The 19,474-nt window shown below is 35.7% G+C and overlaps 1 protein-coding gene across 1 annotated transcript in view; it reads left to right on the top strand.

Annotated features, from left to right (window-relative positions):
• Positions 1-3,476: 3,476 nt before the first annotated feature.
• The window catches only part of POLQ (DNA polymerase theta), a 100,978-nt gene continuing 84,980 nt past the window's right edge, over positions 3,477-19,474 (top strand). The window contains exons 1-7 of the mRNA XM_031959723.1: positions 3,477-4,094; positions 7,726-7,908; positions 8,590-8,720; positions 12,018-12,174; positions 15,418-15,526; positions 16,198-16,417; positions 18,698-18,845. Coding sequence (XP_031815583.1) covers positions 3,896-4,094; positions 7,726-7,908; positions 8,590-8,720; positions 12,018-12,174; positions 15,418-15,526; positions 16,198-16,417; positions 18,698-18,845 — 1,147 coding nt within the window. The 5' untranslated portion in view covers positions 3,477-3,895. The remainder of the gene's footprint in view (positions 4,095-7,725; positions 7,909-8,589; positions 8,721-12,017; positions 12,175-15,417; positions 15,527-16,197; positions 16,418-18,697; positions 18,846-19,474) is intronic.

Genomic DNA, 19,474 nt, shown 5'->3' with positions numbered 1-19,474 from the left:
AGTCTAATACAGACCACTACCTCTCTGTTTTGTGTTCATGATAAATGGATAAATGTTTTGTGTTCATGATAAAGTGTCCAGGACACTAACTGCTTTTACATTATGTTTTTATAAGTGTCTTTTTGATGGGATTTCAGTAGATAAAGTAATCTTAATAGCACCATCTTTCCCAACATTTTTTCTCCTATGGCCAGTTGTTTCAAGCAGATGATTAACATTATCCACATTTCTGTCAGCATCAAATTTTAATGTGTGACATTTGTTGAACTCTCCCCTAGATTCTGGATTGTACCCAATTTTGGCACTTATATCTTTTTGAACAGAATAGACTATGTTACTACTAGAAGGAAACATTTCCCATTGCAATTTATTAAATTGCTTTTCTTGTACAAATCTATTTCCTGTTAATTCATTCAATTTACATACATTTAAATGAGTTCTGACTCATTTAAAGGCACCAGGATGTAGATGTAATGGTAAATATAAAGATGCACGAATACTTGTCAATCTCCTGGGCATCTACAGTGGCTAACTCCAGTGTAACTCCATTTGGAGGCTTTTTTGACAAAAATATTGGAGTGGTTTGCCATTTCCTTCTATAGCTCATTTTATACGTGAGGAACCTTGAGGTAAATGGGGTTAAGTGACATGCCCAAAGTCATACAGTTAGTGTCCGAGGCCAGATTTGAACTCAGAAAGATGAATCTTACCAGGCCTGGTACTCTATCCTACAAACTACCTAGCTGTTATAATCCAGGCCCAGGAATTGGCACCTACAAAACCATAATAGTTAGCCAATATCACATTAAGGAAGTTCACCAAATGGGGCAATTGCAAACAAACAAAAAATGAGATCACAAATCCATTTGATATCTGTCTGTCAGACAACACTACCCAGCTTTTCTTTCCATCACTCTTGCTTCTTCAAATAAGTAGCCCTCAGAGGCAGAAGTTAGTCTGTTAATATGCATTTATGGAGGATCTACTAGTGACAAGTACTGACAAATGGGAAAAAAACTTGATATCTTTTGAAATACTCAAAAGACAATGAAGATAAAAATATTGAGCAGGAATCACTGCTTGAACACTAATGGAAGGGGGCAATAAACAAACTACCAATAAATAAACTTACCTTGAGCGAGTCAGCAAGGGTAAGGAGGTAGGAAATTGAGAATGGTTCTAGTAAGGTAAGTAAAAAGTACTCCCACAATCATCTTGTGTATAGGATGCAACCAGAATATAAAAAATTTTAAAGAATGAGTGAATGAATCAACAAGAATTTATTAAACACTATTTGTCAAGTATAGTGCTAGGCATTGGGAATACTCAAATAGATCTGTCATCTCATCAATATGGGAGTTCCTTTCAACACTGCAACACATCAGTGCCTCCCTATGCAGTGCAACTCTTAGGATCTAAACTTCCCAAAAAATTTCTCTCAACTCTTCTAGAGTTAGTGGAAAACTTTTGGCTGTCCATCTGGCATCTTATCTTCTGTCTATCTGTCATTTCTTACTCTTGATTTTCTCTTCCTGTATTATTATTCCTTATTATTGCCCTCTCCTATTCTCTTTAAAGTTTCTTCTTGGTTATGTGTTTGAGATCTGTTTACCTCCACTATTGTCTCTTCCTCTAGGTCTGGTTGATCCTAATGTTTAGTTAGTCAGAGATAGTAGAGCATATAGCAACAATAAGAAACCATTAGTACTGAAAAGTTGGGCTTTTAATTTCAGTAAAAGAGCTTTGCAATTTCTCTCCTTTTCTTTTGGGCAACCCTTGACCCAGTGGTAGAGATTCATGTCCCATTTAGATACAGATAGGAAAACGATGAAATCATGGACAATTCAGGGCTTCATTTCCCTCAGCTATAAAATAGGGATAATAATCCTTTCTCTTTACTGTTGTGTAAAGCATTTTGGAGACTTTCAAGCGGAAAGCATTTTGGACTTTCAAATACTATGAAATTTATGAAGTTATTTCCCCAAGATCTTACAAGTACTAAGCAGGATCAAGATTAGATTTCCGACAATCTGACTTCAGATCAACGGGTCCAAATCTCAATTAAGTACACAAAGAAGAGAAAGGAAAAATTTCTCAATTTGTTAAACATCCCGCAATTTCCTTCGCCTGCGGCTCATTTAAATCTAATTAGCTCAATAGATAAATTCTTTGTTACTAAGAATTACTGTTATTCATTCTTAAGTCTTTAACTTTTCTGTATTTCCTAAGGGAAAATAGGGAGCGAGATTGGAGGGAGGGACATGCTGCGATTAGAGATTTATTTCTTAGGGCAATTCTGGGAAAGACACATTTTAACCTAGGGCAAGTAGCTTAAAACTCTAACTTTCATTCTTTCTTTCCTTTTTAAATTAGCTTTTTTAAAGGCAAACTAGGCTTCAATTAAGGAAAGCCAGACGGCGAGCGACACAAAGCCATTGGTTGAAGTGGATTGAGCGAGAATGGAGGACTGATTATGCTATTGTTGAGGCCAGCTCGGACACTTTCCCTAGCCATAGCCCCAAGCCTAGAATTACTGACCTCCGGGGCTTCTTTTAAATCTCAACTAAAAATCTCACCTTCGCCTTTCTCAATGCCTTCCCTCCTTTAATTTTTTTCCCCTCTAGCTTGTATATTTCCCACTTTATATGTTTCCCGTTGTGTCCCCCTTTAGATACTTTTGACTCCTTTTGTATCTATTTCTTGATAATGAAACAAACTTCCCGCCAAGGGCAGAGCGCTTGTTTTAAGTACCCTGAAAAGATGCTCTTTTTGTATCCACAACTCTTGCCACATAGTAGGCGCTTATTCACAGATGAGGAAAACTGAGGCAGCTCGCGAGGTTAATGTGACGCAGTCGCGCAGAACTCCCCGCGGCACCCTGGGGCTATTTGCAATAAAGAGAATAAGCTACCTTTTAGTTACCGTTTTAAAGTTTGCAAAAGACAAATGTTTGTGGCAGCCCTTTTTGTAGTGGCTAGAAACTGGAAACTGAATGGATGCCCATCAGTTGGAGAATGGCTGAATAAATTGTGGTATATGAATATTATGGAATATTACTGTTCTGTAAGAAATGACCAACAGGATGATCTCAGAAAGGCCTGGAGAGACTTACACGAACTGATGCTGAGTGAAATGAGCAGGACCAGGAGATCATTATATACTTCAACAACAATACTATATGATGACCAGTTCTGATGGACCAGGCCATCCTCAGCAACGAGATCAACCAAATCATCTCCAATGGAGCAGTAATGAACTGAACTAGCTATTCCCAGAAAAAGAACTCTGGGAGATGACTAAAAACCATTACATTGAATTCCCAATCCCTTTATTTATGCCCACATGCATTTTTTATTTCCTTCACAAGCTAATTGTACAATATTTCAGAGTCTGATTCTTTTTGTACAGCAAAATAACGTAAAAAAAAATAAAGTGTATGTTGTATCACTTAAAAAAAAATAAAGTTTGCAAAAGGTTCTAAAAATGTTTTATTTTCACAACAAACCAGGGGCAGAACAGGAAACTGAGGCAGGCAGTTAGGACTAGCCCAGGGTTAGCGGACGTCTGAGGGCGGATTTGAACTTGGGTCTTCCACACGTCAAAGCCAGCCTTCCATTCGCGGAAAGCAAGACCGAGAGCTGGGAACCTCCTTCTAAAGAGCATGAGGAAACCAACCAAACCTCGAAGGCCGCTCTAGGCGTCTCCTCTCGGCCTCTCCCTGATAAAAAAGAGCGTCTTCTCTATGGTCCCTGCGGTGACTCCATACGCTGAACTCTATGGTTCCGGGGCTGGGTGGGAGGCCAGGATTTGAAACCCGCGGCGGGAAAATGGCGGCTGCGGCTGCAGGGCCCGGACCCGGGAGCCGCCGGCCCGGAGCGGGTGAGCGGCCGGGACGATGAGACTCAGCGGTCGGAGCGCGAAGCGGCGGCGCTCGTCGTCGCCCGGCTCGGATTCTTTCCTGGGACGCGGCGGCAAGAGAAGAGACCGGAGTGGCGAAGGTGTGGGGGCGAGTCCGCGGGAGCCCGCGGGGCCCGTGCTGAGCCCGCCCCCGGAGCTGGCGAGTAGCCTGCGGAGGAGCAGCCTCAGCCCGCCAGGTACGGCGCGGGCGGCCGCCGGCGGCGGGTCGGGGAAGGCCCGGGCCGAGGCGGGAGCTAGAAGCGTGCGCCCGCCCCCCGCCGCGTCCTCTCCTTTCCCTCGGAATCGCCCCTGCGGGATGTCAGTTACACGCGGAAAGTCACTGGTTTCCCCCGCCCCTTTCTCCTCCCCCTTTCTCACTTTGTAAGAGACTCCGTGTCACTCCCCCTCGTCTCAGTCTTCCTCCCTTCCTTTCTCTCCCTCTTCTCCTTGTTCCTTCCAATTTTTAAAAACTTCCCTCATTCCCGCTTTCTGTCCCTCTCCCTCTCTCCCCTTCCCCCCACCCCTTTCATTGGTGGCTTTTCTCTTCAAAAGATTATCACAATGCTTGGAATTTACTAAGCCCTTGTTAACCTAATCAGGTTAATATTCAATGTAATTGATTTCCTTTGTAATTCTATACATTTTATTTTTAAACATACATTTCTTTTTATATTGTAAAAATTTCTTCCGTATCCCTTCCAGCGCCCAGAGCCACATAACTCAATTTTTATTTATTTTAAAAATAATAGGTTTTTATTTTCAAAATATATACATCGATAATTTTAAACATTCACCCTTGCAAAATCTTTCGTTCCAAATTTTTCTCCCTCCCTTCCCCTGCCCCCAGACAGCAACTAATTCTCTCTGTCTCTCTGTCTCTGTCTCTCTCTGTCTCTGTCTCTCTCTGTCTCTCTGTCTCTCTCTCTCCTCTCTCTCTCTCTGTGTTTCTCTGTCTGTCTGTCTGTCTCTCTCTCTCTCTGTGTTTCTCTCTCATTCTCTCTCTCTCTGTTTCTCTATGTTTCTCTCTCTCCTCTCTCTCTCTCTCTGTCTCTTTATACATATTAAAATTTAAGAAATATTTTAAATTTAATTTTCAGTTCTAGATTCTCTTCCTCAGCCATTGGGAAGACAAGAAATTCAAAACCATTATAAATATGATGCTATACTTTATTTTGTGTGTATTTTTTAATGTATTAGCTATGATGGGGGTAGCAGAAAAAATAATCCTTCAGTTCACACTTTGAGTCTATCACTTCTTTCAATGGTTCTTCTGAACCATTTTTAATTGTGAGTTCTTTGGAATTTTGGTGAGTGATTGTATTGATCTAAGTCTTTCAAAGTTTATTATTATTATTTTACAATATTGCTGTTGTTTTGTAAATTGTTTCCTTGGTTCTTCTCACTTCATTTTGCATCAGCTCATATAACTCTTAGCAGGTTTTTCTGAAACTATCTCTTGCATCATTTCTTATAGCATACTACTATATTCTATCACATCCATATACTATAACTTGTTCAGCCATTCCCTAACTAATGGACATCCCCTCAATTTTCAGTTCTTTTCTACATAAAAAAGAACTATATAAGATTTTTTTTTAAAGAAAAGAAAACATTAGCAAAACTGATTATACATAGAAAAATTAAAAATATATGCAGCATTCCACACTCCAGTACCTTCTACTTCTGCAAAGGGGAAGAGTTGGAATGTTTTCTCATGTTTCTTCATTATTGCATGTTCTTGTATTCTGAAAAATTCACATTTAAATTTTTTTTATTTGCCTTTTGTTTTTATATCGCCCAAATTTCTCCCCTATATTCTCTTTTCAACTCTTTCCTACAGAGCAATTTCATATAACCAAGAACATTTTTAAAGAGGAAAAAAAAGAAGGGGAGAGGAAGCAAAACTGATGTATAGACTGAAAAAAATCTGAAAATATATGTGGTGTTCCACATTCTTGAACCTCTTACCTCTGCAAAAAATGGAGGCATATCTATTCATGTCTCTTAAGACAAGGCTTATGCCTTGTAATTGTGCAACATTCACTTTTTATCCTTTAAAGTTTCCTAAACTTGTCACTATATTCATTGTTATATATATTTTTTTGATTTTTGATTTGATGCATTTTTATTTGATGCATCTAAAAACATTATTGGGAGAAGTAGAAATGTTAAAAATTCATAGTCTACTGAAAAATTCCCAGTCCCCTTTTTATGGACAGGAAAAAAATAAGCACAGGAGTTGGGCACAGAGGAAAATGTGCTCTATTTGGACGAGAGGCCCTGGGTTTGTATCTTGGCTCTGGCAATTCCTCTCCGGGTGACCAGTTATTAATAGCAGGTATTTATATAATGTTTTGAGGTTTGCAAAGCACCCTTCATTCATTCTCTCAGTGGATTCTCAGAACAATCTTGTGAGTTAGATACTATTATCATCCCTGTTTTACACATTAGGAAACTGAGAAGTTAAGTAACTCGCGGGTGACAGAACTGTTGTGTCATTTATCTGCCTGCCAGTTAACTCTGCTGTGCCTTTTGTTTCTCAGGTCCTAATGTTTTCAAGGTCCAAAAGCTGGAAGGGGCTGAGGCTCCTTCCATCAAGTTCAACCTGTACTCAAAAGGAATCCCCACTGTAGACATAATTTTTGAATGGCCATCCAGACTCTGCTTGAAGGACTATAGCTGGTAGCAGAGGCAGCTCATGTTACTTTGGGATAGCTTCTAATTGTTTATCAGCTTTTCTTGGCATTAAGCTGAAATTTGCTTCTTTATAATTAACATCTATGGTTCCCAGTGTTGACTCCATGACTAGAAAGAACAAATCCATTTGCTGGTCAATATGTTCATTCCTGGGTGTCAACCTATATCTACCACCTAAGTCTAAACATTCAGATTAAAGATTCTAGTTCTTCAACCTTTCTTTTTATAAAATTTACTCAAGCCCTTTGTTTCAGGCACTTTGGTTGCTTCTGGGATTACAGATCAAAATAGAAACAATCCTTGCTCTCCATGAGTTTATATAATGGGGAAGGATGAATAAGTATATATAAATTATATATATATATATATGTGTGTGTATGTGTGTGTGTGTGTGTATGTGTGTATATATATATATATACACACACAACATAAACGTAAAATTAATAATCACAAATATGGTCCATGGATTTAACAGTTACAAGACTTTTGTAACCTTGGAAAAGTTGGTGGGATTGGAAAACAGATTTTAAGGTGTAGAAGTAGAGCCATTGAATATAGACAATCTTTTCCAAGAATTTAGTTTTGAAAGTCAATATGTGAAGGTAGTTAAATAATGAATATAAATATAATAATAAAAATAAATGCTAAGATACTCTAGCTCTGGAATAATTGATCTTTAAGGCTTCATTTTGCTCTAAATGTGTGATAGTAACATGCCAGAATTAGAAGGGAATTTAGCAGTCATCTAATCTAACCACTTTTAAAGATTCTCATTTAAAGATGAGAAAACTGACTTGCTCAATATCAAGGTAGTAAGTCTCAGGGCTAGGATTTGAAGGCTCTAAATTTCTAAATTGGTTCTAAATTTCTTTCTCTTTCAATTGCATAATGCTGTTTTCTTTTATAATTTCCTAGAAATTTCTTGTCCTCAACCACAATACAACTAATCAAAGAGCACTAGACAAGAGACTAGTGCCTTGTAGTTCAGGTGTTAGACTGAGGAGAAGTATGAGCTTGGGCCAGTCACAAACTCTTTGTAGTAGATGACTCCTTTAAGTTTTAACAATCTTAAAATGAAATTTCTATTCCACCAGTCATCACTGTTTGTGTGTTTGGTTTTTTCCCTAAAAGGACCTTTCAAGCCAGTGGTAGTTCCTGATAACCAAATAGACAAACTGCTCCTGGCAAGCTGGGGGCTTCCCAAAGCAGTTTTGGAGAAATATCAAAGTTTTGGTGTGGTTCAGATGTTTGAATGGCAAGCAGAATGTCTCTTGCTTGGACAGGTCCTGGAAGGAAGAAACTTAGTCTATTCAGGTATTCAGATTTCTGTTAACTATTATCTAATTTATTTTAAATACATTATGGATATGTAAAATAATATGCTAAGTAATTGTAGATGGAATTTTTTTTTTTAATCAAACACATTCAGAGCAGATATAATTATCTTTTAAGGAATTGTTATATAATTATGGGATGCTATTTGAATACAGCTTTCATTTTTTGGAATTAGAATTCATTTATTTCACTGTGGTAGCCTGAAGATGAATAAATTAATTTACAATACATAAAGTATTTCAAAGTCTTAAAATGTATTTTAACCAGATACCAAGCTCATAATAGGCTTTTTTTCCCCCAAAGCATTTGGCTAACTTGCCTAGTTACACATCTAGTAAATGTTAAGTAGCTGAGGCTAAATTTTCTCCCCAATCCTCCTGACTCCAGAACTAATGCTCTATCTATTGTGCCATCTAGCTGCCTCCTCCCCATAATATACTTTTGGTGTCTTGTTATTTAGTCTCTTAGTACATGTGGCTTCAGATTCTTACTTCATCATTAAGAGTATTCCAGCATATTATTTCAAATTATTGTCTTAAATTTACTGACTCTAGCTTTAATCTAAAGAACTATCAAAGGTATGCTTAAAAGAAGTATAATAAAATAGTGTTAAACTCTATTTACTTTGTGATGACTTTTAAAATAATTGTATTCTTTTAGCCCCTACAAGTGCTGGAAAGACTCTTGTTGCTGAATTACTGATTTTGAAGAGAGTTTTGGAAATGCGTAAGAAAGCTTTATTCATTCTGCCCTTTGTTTCAGTGGCTAAAGAGAAAAAATATTACCTTCAGGTAAGTCTAAAATAACCATCCCATTAAGATTACTTATATTCTGACTGAAATGAATGAAAAGTCACTGTTAAAAACTGTGCTCTGAATCTCTTTTTAAAGTGAGTTCCAGAAACAGTTGAATAGATCAATTTTTTTTTGTGATAATAACATGTCTTCAGAATGTTACTTTTTAAAGAAGGAAATTTGAAAAGAATGATATAAGTTCAGTTCAACAAGCCTTAAAAAATGCTTACTATTTGCTGGGTACTAGTAATAAATGCTGGGGATAACAGATAAATATGTAACACTTTATGCCTTCAAGTGTCTTTACATTTTTTGGGGGGGAAGAGCTACATCATGTACATATATTATTCATGTTTATAATATACAATATAATATAATAATTTGAGGGATGGATAGTGATAACTTAGAGATCAGAAAAGACTTTCCCTATGTACCAGAGTTAAATCTTGAAGAAAACTAAAGATACTTTGAGGAGGTGAATGGAAATGCTTTTCAGGTATAAGAATGACTTAGGTACAGATGTGAGAGATCAAATATTGAATTTCAGAGATAACTATCATAGTCTACTTTGACTGGAATGTAGCATATATTAAAGGAAGTAATATGAAATAAAACAGGAAAAGTAGGTGAGAGCTAGATTGTGAAGGGTATTAAATGATAGTCACAGGAATTAATTTTTTATCTCAGAGGAAATAGGAATCCACCGAAGGATTTTGAGCAGTGAAGTGCCATGGTTAAACCTGGGTTTAGGAAGATTATTTAGGTTGCTCCACAGTGGTGCTTACCCTATGAATAGGTAAGAGAAGGCAGTGGATGTGAGAGGTGTTCTTGAGGCAGGATTGGCAAGACTCAGTGATTGTATGTGAGGGATGAGGGAATGAAATGAACTCAAGATTACCCCAAGTTTGCTACACTGAATGGCTGGAAGCATGATGGTGCCGTAATTTGAAATAGGGAAGCTTGGAGAAGGATCATGTTTAGACAGTAAAAGAATGACTTTCTTTTTGAATGTTCATGAATTACCTAGGGAGAGAGTTTGGTGATATGGTACTAGAGGTCAAGGTCATTTATTTGGAAATCATTTACATAGAGATATAATTAAACTGATGGAAGCTGATGAAATCACTTAGAGAGAATTTAAGCCCAGACAGAACTTTGTAGAATAAACAAGGTTTGAGTCTGGGACACGAATATTTCATTGAAGAATGAGAGACAGGAAGGAAGAGAACTGAAAAAAAGAATATTCAGAAAAGGTGGAGGGATACAATAGTGTCAGAAACTGCAGAGAGGTCAAGTAGGATAAAGATTGAGAAATGTCCCTGGATTTAACAGTTAAGAGACTTCTGTAACCTTGGAAAAGTTCAGTGGGGTTGGAAGACAGATTTTAAGGTGTGAAAAAAATGGAGAGTAGAAGTAGAACCATTAGTTATAGACAACTTTTTCTATGAATTTAGCTTTGAAAGTCAAGACAGATATGTAATTATAGTTTGAAGGAATGATATAGTCAAGTAAAAAAAAAAATTAATGGATGGGGAGGCCTGGGAATGTTTGTAGGCAGCAGGAAAATAATGGATAAATACCTCTTTCTTTTGTAAGTTAAGGAGTTATAGAAATTGTAGGATATTCTTGGAAAGGAAGATGGAAAACTCATTGAGCATTTGATGTCCCCGATTTGTAGGAATTTATATCTTTTTGGTTTATATTTTATATTTACTTATCTGTATATATATTAATTTAAGAGCCCTCAGCATAATATAAGCTTGTGAAGGCAGGAATTGTTTTGTTTGTATCTTTTAGTCCTTCAGTGCCTTGTTCAGTGCTCATTATATATTAGACACTTAATAAATGCTTATTTAGCTGAATTGTATTTGGCTCTGGTTAGCAGGATGGGGTACATGCATAAATCAACCAATTTTACTATTGCTAATTAATAGGACATAGTTTCTATTTAAGACAAAGAAACAACTTTGTTGTTATTATTATTTATACTATCCACCATCTCAAACAAGACTTCACTGCTCACATATTAGCCAGAGATGGGGCAAGTCAGGGTGGGAAGGGGAAGAGGGAAAGAGTGTGTGTGTGTGTGTGTGTGTGTGTGTGTAAATAATTCTGATCCCAGACTTAGCATGACATTTCTTCTGAGGTAGTCTTCAAGCTTTAAATCATGCTTCATAGGCCATAACACTTTTTCATAGATATTTTAGAGGTAAAATAATCAACAAGTCTGGGCTTAAATGCTGGTAACTTTAACAGAATTCTCTCAAATAAGTGGCAAGTCCAAAGTTTAAAAAATGGTGAAAACATTCTTGCTATGAACACCTTGGATTAAAGGTAACTTCAAAGTCTCTTACAATGGAAAGGTTTTGTTTTTATATTCATTTTATATAATAGGCCAAAACTACACTAAAACATTTGGGACACTCCATAAAAATTTATCAGAATTAGTTTATGACAATGAGAGTTTAAATTCTATGATCAAATTATTTTCTTTTAGCATTGTAATGAAACTATAGGCATGATTTTACTTTGTTTGGGGCCTTAATGCTATAGTCTGAGGTGATTTTCCTGTATTTTTTATTTTTGCAGATGGATATGCATATTAGAATTACTTTGATCATTGTCATTAAAATAGTACTTGAAAATTTTTTGGTTTGTTTCGTACATTTCTTCATTGCTTACTTTGATGTCTTATTTTCTAGTAGAAATAATTCTGTATTTCAGAGACTGCCAATAAATAGTATTTCTACCCTGTTATGACTTAGCAAGCTGAAAAGACATGGGGTGTGGGCCAAGTCTGTTCTCTGAGGACTAGCTTTGCTATATTAGGAGTGGGTTCCTTACCAGAAGATTGGCTACTGGGGGATGACTGCTTCTAGCTATAGCAACTTGCACTCTGTGTCTTAGAGGCGGAATTGGCAAGGCTTGTTGATTGTATATGAGGGATGAGGGAATGGAATGAATTGAAGACTACCCAAAGTTTGCTAAACTAAATGACTGGAAGGATGATGGTGCCATAATTTAAATTTAAAAATTTGATGAAATCATGAATCCTGAAAAGTATAATAGAATATCTCTTCCTGTCTTAAAGCCGATTATGTACTATGTTCTAGAATTTCTACATTTTAACACATAATTCTGAGTTGAACCAAATAGGCTCAGGTTTATAAGGTGGATATAAGTGGTAAGTGATCTTCAAAGTTTTAATATCTCTACATTTATGAGTGCTTGACTATTTAATTTATCTTGTAAATTACAATTCAAGTCAAGAATTTTTTGTTTTTTTATTTTTAGAACCTGTTTCAGGAAGTAGGATTGCTGGTGGAAGGCTACATGGGCAGCTGCTCCCCAGCAGTCCGTTTTTCTGCTTTGGATATTGCTGTCTGTACAATCGAGAGAGCCAATGGTCTGGTCAATCGCTTAATAGAGGAAGATAAGATGGATTTGTTAGGTGAGCTCACTATGAAAATAACTGTTCCCGTTGTTTGGTGGTGGAAAGGAAAAGTCACTATGGAATGGTTCCTTTTCCCAGTATTTATTTCTCAGGTTCTTCACACTTTGCTTCATTTCTTCTATTGACAAAATCAGCAGGGTGATAAGATCAGGACATAGTAGAAGGGTAGTTTTTGTTGTTGTTTAGTTCAACAATTATTTTTTAAGAGCCTATTTTGTGCAATGTGCTATGCTAGACATCAGGGGAAATCCAAAGTGTCTTACTAGATGAAATTTAATGGAGAAAGTGACACATTTACAAATATTATTATAAAATACATAAAAACTTAAGAGAGGTGTTGTAAATTAAGAACTTTTAGACCTGGCCTTGGGAAGATCGATTGGTGGTATCAGTAAGAGCTTTGTCAAGGAGACATAAGATTATTTATGCTATTTGGCTCAAAAACACTTTCTTCATAGTGCAAAGGGTAGCAATTAAAAAGGCAAGTATATGAAAACACTACACAGTTATTGAAAAAGAATTATTTTACTCTAATGTGAAGAAATTATAGGTTACAAATTACCTGCACAGCAGAGAAGTAAAGCATATATAGTTTTACTAAATTGACACAGCTTTATTCTAGCTCAACTTTCCTTGCCTTTGTACCTTTGTACATACTTTTTTTATTTATTTATAAACTAAACTCTTATCCAATTTCCTCTTGAACTTCTCTGCCATTAACACCCGACTCATATGCCATCTCTGGTGCCTTTCCTCAGTAGTCTTTTCAACCTCAAGCTAGAAGTGATTGCTTCTTTTGTGATTTTGCCTGTGTGATTAGTCATTTTCTAATTTCTACACAAATAATTATTATACCTGAATCACTTGCTCTCATAAGATCATAAGCTTATGTTTTGGGGGATAGGGACTGTTAATTTTCATTTTTGTAGCTTTAGTATAGTCTTTTGTAAGTAGGCACTTAACAAATATTTGTTGAATTAAGTTGAGTTACTAAGTGGAGTATAAGTTCTCCCATTCAAATTAATTGTGATTTAAGTCAGTCTGAATTAGTGCTGTTAAAATTTTAGACTATTTTAAAAGAAATACTGTTTACTGTACAATACTTTAACTGTTAACCAGGTGATATCAAATACAAGTGAATAAAATTAATAATAGTAGCAGAATTCCTAAAAAACACTTCACCTGAAGTGCATAAACATATGATATAATTGATTTCATTAATTTGCTTGCCAACACTTTTTTTATTTTTCTAATTATATTGTAAAGATAGTTTTCAGCATTCATTTTTGTAAGATTCTGAATTCCACTTTTTTCTCCTTTTCTTCTTTTCCTCCCCCCTCCCCAAGATAGCAAGCAATCTGATGTAGATTATATAAGTAGAATCATTTTATACATATTTTCATATTTATCATAATGTGAAAGAAAAATCAGAACAAAAGGAAAAAGTGAGAAAGAAAAAGCAAACAACAAAGGTGAAAATAGTGTGCTTTGATCTTCATTTAGTCTCCATAGTTCTCCTTCTGGATGCAGATGGCATTTTCCATCCCAATTCTGTTAGAATTGTCTTGGATCTGTATTGCTGAGAAGAGCTACGTCTACCACAGTTAATCATTACAAAATCTTGTTATTGTGTACAATGATCTCATGGTTCTACTCACTTCACTCATCATCAGTTTACAAAAGTCTTTCCAAGCTTTTCTGAAATCAGCTTGCTTATCATTTCTTATAGAACAAAAATATTCCATTACATTCTCATACCATAATTTATTCAGCTGTTCCCCAATGGATGGACATCCACTTAATTCTTTGCCACTATAAAAAGCTGTTAACAAACATTTTGCACATATAGATCCTTTTCCCTTTTTTATGACTCTTTGAGATACAGACCCAATAGTGATACTCCTGGATCAAAGAATATGCATAGCCCTTTGTTGCCATCACTTTTTAAATAAATAATGCAGAGGTAGACTTCATGGGAGTCCAATTTGAAGAATCACAAATTCTGAATTAATGGATTCCAAAATAATGAGATTTACTGAATCATCTGAAACTTCTTTATATTTTTCTGATATCTGAAGATATTTTTGTTGCCACTGTACCATTGTAGAAGTCTGAAATGTTTGACTGGAATGTGGTGTATGTAATTTAATCTTAGCTCTCAACCATTATCATTTTTAATAGTAATGTCACTCTAAAGAATTGTGACATACCTGCAACAAGATTCTTCTCCCAAGTGGGCTTTTAGGAATTTGAGGTTCCAGTTCATATGATAATTATGCCTGCTGTATAATTAGAGGAGTTGTAATTATAGAATTACTTTCACTTTAAAGCTGGCAGGAATATTAAAGGTTTAATCTCCTAATTTTACAGATTTTTCAGAGACTGAAAAGCCAGAGATGGTATTTACTCAAAGTCACATTTGTGTAAATGGAAAGCAGTTGGGATTTGAATCAGTAATGTCATTTAAATCCAATTTGCTCTTTCCTCTAAGGCTGATTGATGTCTATATGAAAGATATAAATGGGAAACATGTTGAAATGGGGATAAATTAAATAGGCCCAAATGGTATTGGTTCTCAGAGTCTTGAGAAGTAGAACTTGAAGCATAAAAATAAATGTTTGTTGAGATTCGTTCTTTAGTGTGGCCAAGGAAGAGATTGTCCCATCTGGCCTATAAGGAAATTCACAAGAATATTTTTCATTTCTTGGTCAAATGTGACAAACTATACAACTATAGTTTAATGAAAACATCTATAAAGCCATCCATTTTCCTTTGTCTAATTCCTTTTATTTTTAACTAAGCAACCTTATGATAAGAAAGCAAAAAGGCATGTTCTATTGAGAAACATGTATAACTGCTAGCTGCTAGTTGGTTGATATTTTTTGACTGTTATATTTCCTTTAAAGGTACTTAATTATCTTTTTGATGGAAATAAGTTTAGATAATATGAGTCAATTTTTCAGGGTTTGCTCATCAAGGCCCTTATGTAGAATTAGGACTAATTGTATTCCACCAAAACATAGCTGGCCAACTTTATCCAAAATCTTTTTTATAGAGGTTAGAGGATAAAGCTGATAGTTTATCATGTGAAACCTTTTCCCATTATTTCCACTTTTAGAATTTTTCTATACCTAGGCTATAGTGATCTACCTAATATTTATAATATTTGACCTTTCTAAGGTTTATGGGACTTAATGTGAAACTCTTAGAACTTAATATCTGAAGATATCATCTTTTTAGGAATGGTGGTTGTAGATGAGTTGCACATGCTGGGAGATTCTCATCGTGGATACCTGCTAGAACTTCTTTTGACTAAGGTTCGATATGTGACTCAGAGAGCGGCAGCACGGTGAGTGAATGAAATCCTTTCTTTTTTAGATTTTCAGCAGAATTAGAGAAACTTAAATTATTGAATTGGCTGAATACAGTACTTTTCTCATTTGGAATCTGGTACATGATGGGAAACAATTCCTCTTTCAATAAACCCTCATGTATAGATCATGGATCTAAAGCCAAAAGAGACCCCTGGGGTCATGTGCTCCAGTGTTGTCATTTTTCCAGAGGTACCTCAGAAGAAAGTTTCAGAGCAGAATTTGATGCCATCATTTGACTATGGGACCATTGCTTATTTTTCTTCCTATACTCACTTGATATTGAAGAAAATTTATATTGGAACACTTGACACTGAGATTGAATTATAGATTTCTTTTTTTTTTTTCAAGAAAATTTTATCTTTTATCTTTAAGCTTCACTAATATCTTTGAGCTACACATTTAGATGTGTAATTTTAGAAATGTTGACAAAAAATCAATGATGTTCTTTTATAGTTCATATTATAGGCTTTTGAGTAGGTATATTGATGGGTTATATTTTTTTGGGGGGGTGTATATGTATAAGATGAATAGTAGCAGGATCTACTTATCATCTAATACTAAGAATAAACTTTGGGAGCTTTATTATGGTGAATAGCTATAACTTGTCTTCTATTTTGTTACTACTTGTTTTATATGCTTTTCATAGCCCAGAAAATTTGACCAGTGATTTTTCTAAAGACATTCAGATAATTGGCATGAGTGCAACGCTCCCTAATCTTGACCTCGTAGCTTCCTGGTTAAATGCTGAACTCTATCATACTGACTTTCGACCAGTACCACTTTTGGAGTCATTAAAAATTGGTAATTCAATATATGACTCATCCATGAAACTTGTGAGGGAGTTTCAACCCATGCTCCAAGTGAAGGTAAGTTCTTTTTCTTTTTTAATTAGACATTTTCTTTTTTCTAAACGTTAGATATATCCATACCTCTTAGATTAATTTATACATCACAACCTATAAGATTATATTAGAGATTTTAAAGTTAGATAATTTAGAGAATTCAAAATCATATTGCTAATAATTGTCCCTTCAGAACTCATAAAATAGTATTTTGTTATTCTGTTGCACTCATGATGTAATCATTCAATCAATCAATATTAATCTCTCACTATCAGACAGCTTCTACAAAATAGTATATGTTATAGTTGTGCTCATATCTATATTAGACTGAACTCTTTAACAGCAGGAAGCTCAGCTTTGCTTTTGTTGAATCCCTAGTTGCTCATGCTCTGTCTCCTTGGGATATTTAATAAATGTTTGCTTTTGCTTAAAAGAATCCTGTTAAAACTAAAAGTCAATATTTTACTGATGTTTAGCTATATCCTACAGAGCTAGCTAATGTTCATACCAGATAATATCCCCAAGAATGTAACTTTTTATGATTATAAATCCTTTTATTTTAAGATTACACTTTTTCCTTATTCCCATCTGAGGAGCAGGCCCATAAAAGCCTCTCTGGTGTGATATCTTAAGTTTCATTTGCCTTTGAATACTACAATAGGCACATTTTAGTAGGAGGATAGGTATAGGACTGACAATGAAGGGTGTAATTACGCATTCTTTAAGGGATGCAGTTGTAACCTCTGATGAGTAACACTTTTTTAAGCTGCTCTGAGAACTTCATAGAAATATGTATTGTCCAGTTTTTTTAGGCAACCTAAGGTCACCTAGCTTTGGGTGAGTGAGCCTCTCAAGTGGACATTCAGATCTGGGTATTATGAAAGGATAATTCTTTTTCCTTAACATATATGTAAGTATAGTATAACTTTGAAGCCATAATGAGAAGTAGGTCAACAAAACACTTAGGAACAAAAAAACCCAACCTTAAATATGTGATAATACCTTTTATATAATACTTCAAAGTTTATAGAGCTCTGTAAATATGTTATTCGATCTAACCATTGAACCTGTGAGGTAGGTGCTGTGATGTATGAAAATTCTGAGAGACATAATTTCTGGGTAATTAATAGCTATTTTATTAATTATAGCTAGAAGATAATAAAATGGTGGTCTCTCTAAAAACCAAAGAGAAATTATGGGTGGCAGTCAACCCTTGGAAGAATGGGGTATTCCTAACTAGTGGGAATCACCTTTGATTAGTTAACAATTAATGGGAGAATGACTATTTTAATGAGAGATGGACCTATCCTCATGAGGGGTGGGGACATGACTTTGACTAGACAAAGAGACTTTCTTTATCCACAGACAGCTGGAGGGCCTTCCCCTTCAATTTATATAAAAAGGGGACCACCCAGTCCACCCATGGACTGAAATTCACCTAAATTAGATTTTCTTTATAAGGTCTTCTAATTTGGGGGATGAGAAGCATGTGCCCCAGAGATTTTGGACAATCTCATCTATCATCAAGGAGTAGGTTCTGAATGAAGAAATAGAAAGAAAAAAACCCGTGGTCTTTTTCTACTCCCTTATCTTCCCTTCATATATTAGTCATTGGTTATTCACAATCATTTTTCTCAGTCCTATTATTATCTCCATTTTAAAGTTGAGGTAACTAAGGCTGAATCATCATTAAGTGACTTGCCTAGGGTCACGCAATGTCTTAGTGGCATTTGAATTCAGGTCTTTTTGACACTATGTCCAGCATTGGTACCCACTGAGCTATCTCCATACCTTTGATAAGTGTGCTTATACATATGACATAGGAAGGCTTATCCCATTATCACTAAGAGTTTTAAGTACATAACTCCTTTTGGGTAGTGGAGAACAAGTTGGGGCCATTCTATTTATTATGTGAGTTATATTTGGTAATATATATTTAGTTATATTTGTTAGAGACAGTGTTTAGTCTTGTAATTGGACATTTTCAGTTCTCTGGCTAACTGCCACCCCTCAAATGATGGCCCCAGGAGGACAGAATCATCAGTTTCTCCTCATTTGGGGCTGACACTAGACTATTGAGTCCACGATTCCACTAGACACTAGACCACTATCCAACAGTTCAAGAAGTTTTGGAGTTATTTAACAGGTAACAGCTTATTTATTATAATTGCATTAGAAACTGAAAACCTTGCTTATGAAACAATATGCTTGAAAAACAATGACTTGAAATTTCTTGGATAAGATGGGTTTTTAAGAAGTACTTCATATTGGAAGAGGAACTAAAAGGTATTCTTTCCTTTTTAGGGAGATGAGGACCATATAGTTAGCTTATGCTATGAGATCATCTGTGATGGCTATTCAGTCCTGATTTTCTGTCCATCAAAGAGTTGGTGTGAGAAACTGGCAAATATCATAGCCCATGAGTTTTATGACTTGCAGCATCAAACACAAGGTGAGTTACAGACACTAGGACAATGCAATCTTTTCTCTGTTGTAGCCTCTGGTTATAAAAAGATACTGATTCCACACACAGTTCAGACCAGGCAGCGTTCTTTTGAGTGTGAGAGAAAATGTTCCAAAGGTTATCATTTGAACTTGTAAGGAGCTTTTAAGTAAAGAAATTGTCTTTCCATGCAGAATGGCAGTGCTTTGCCACTTCTAGTGTGAGTGCCAAGAGACGCCTAGATGTTAAGTGATTTTTCTAAGTTCATATAACCAGTATCAGAGGATGCCTTTGAACCCACATCTTCGTGACCCCGAGGTGGGCTCTGTATTCATTATGCATGCTGTTTCTCCTTGTTATTAATCAGTTAGCTAACTACAATTTGTAAAGTACCTAGTATGTGCTGGCTAAGCATGGTGATATAAAGAACAACAAAACTCAACTCCTGATTCTCAGGGAGCTTACAATCTAATGGATATAATGATATGTAAGAAATTATGTACAAATAAACTAGATAGAAGATAAATTGGGTATAGTCTCACAGGGAAGGCTGTAAAATTAAGGAGGACTGGGAGAAGGTGCATTAGAAGCATACAAGAGAGAGGGGACATTATGAAAAATAATCAATTTTGTTAATA

The sequence above is a fragment of the Sarcophilus harrisii genome, chromosome 3, assembly GCF_902635505.1.
Source record: "Sarcophilus harrisii chromosome 3, mSarHar1.11, whole genome shotgun sequence".
In the NCBI taxonomy this organism is placed as follows: domain Eukaryota; kingdom Metazoa; phylum Chordata; class Mammalia; order Dasyuromorphia; family Dasyuridae; genus Sarcophilus; species Sarcophilus harrisii.
Note: the sequence above shows the minus strand (reverse complement) of the source record. Positions and strands in the feature narration are given on the sequence as shown.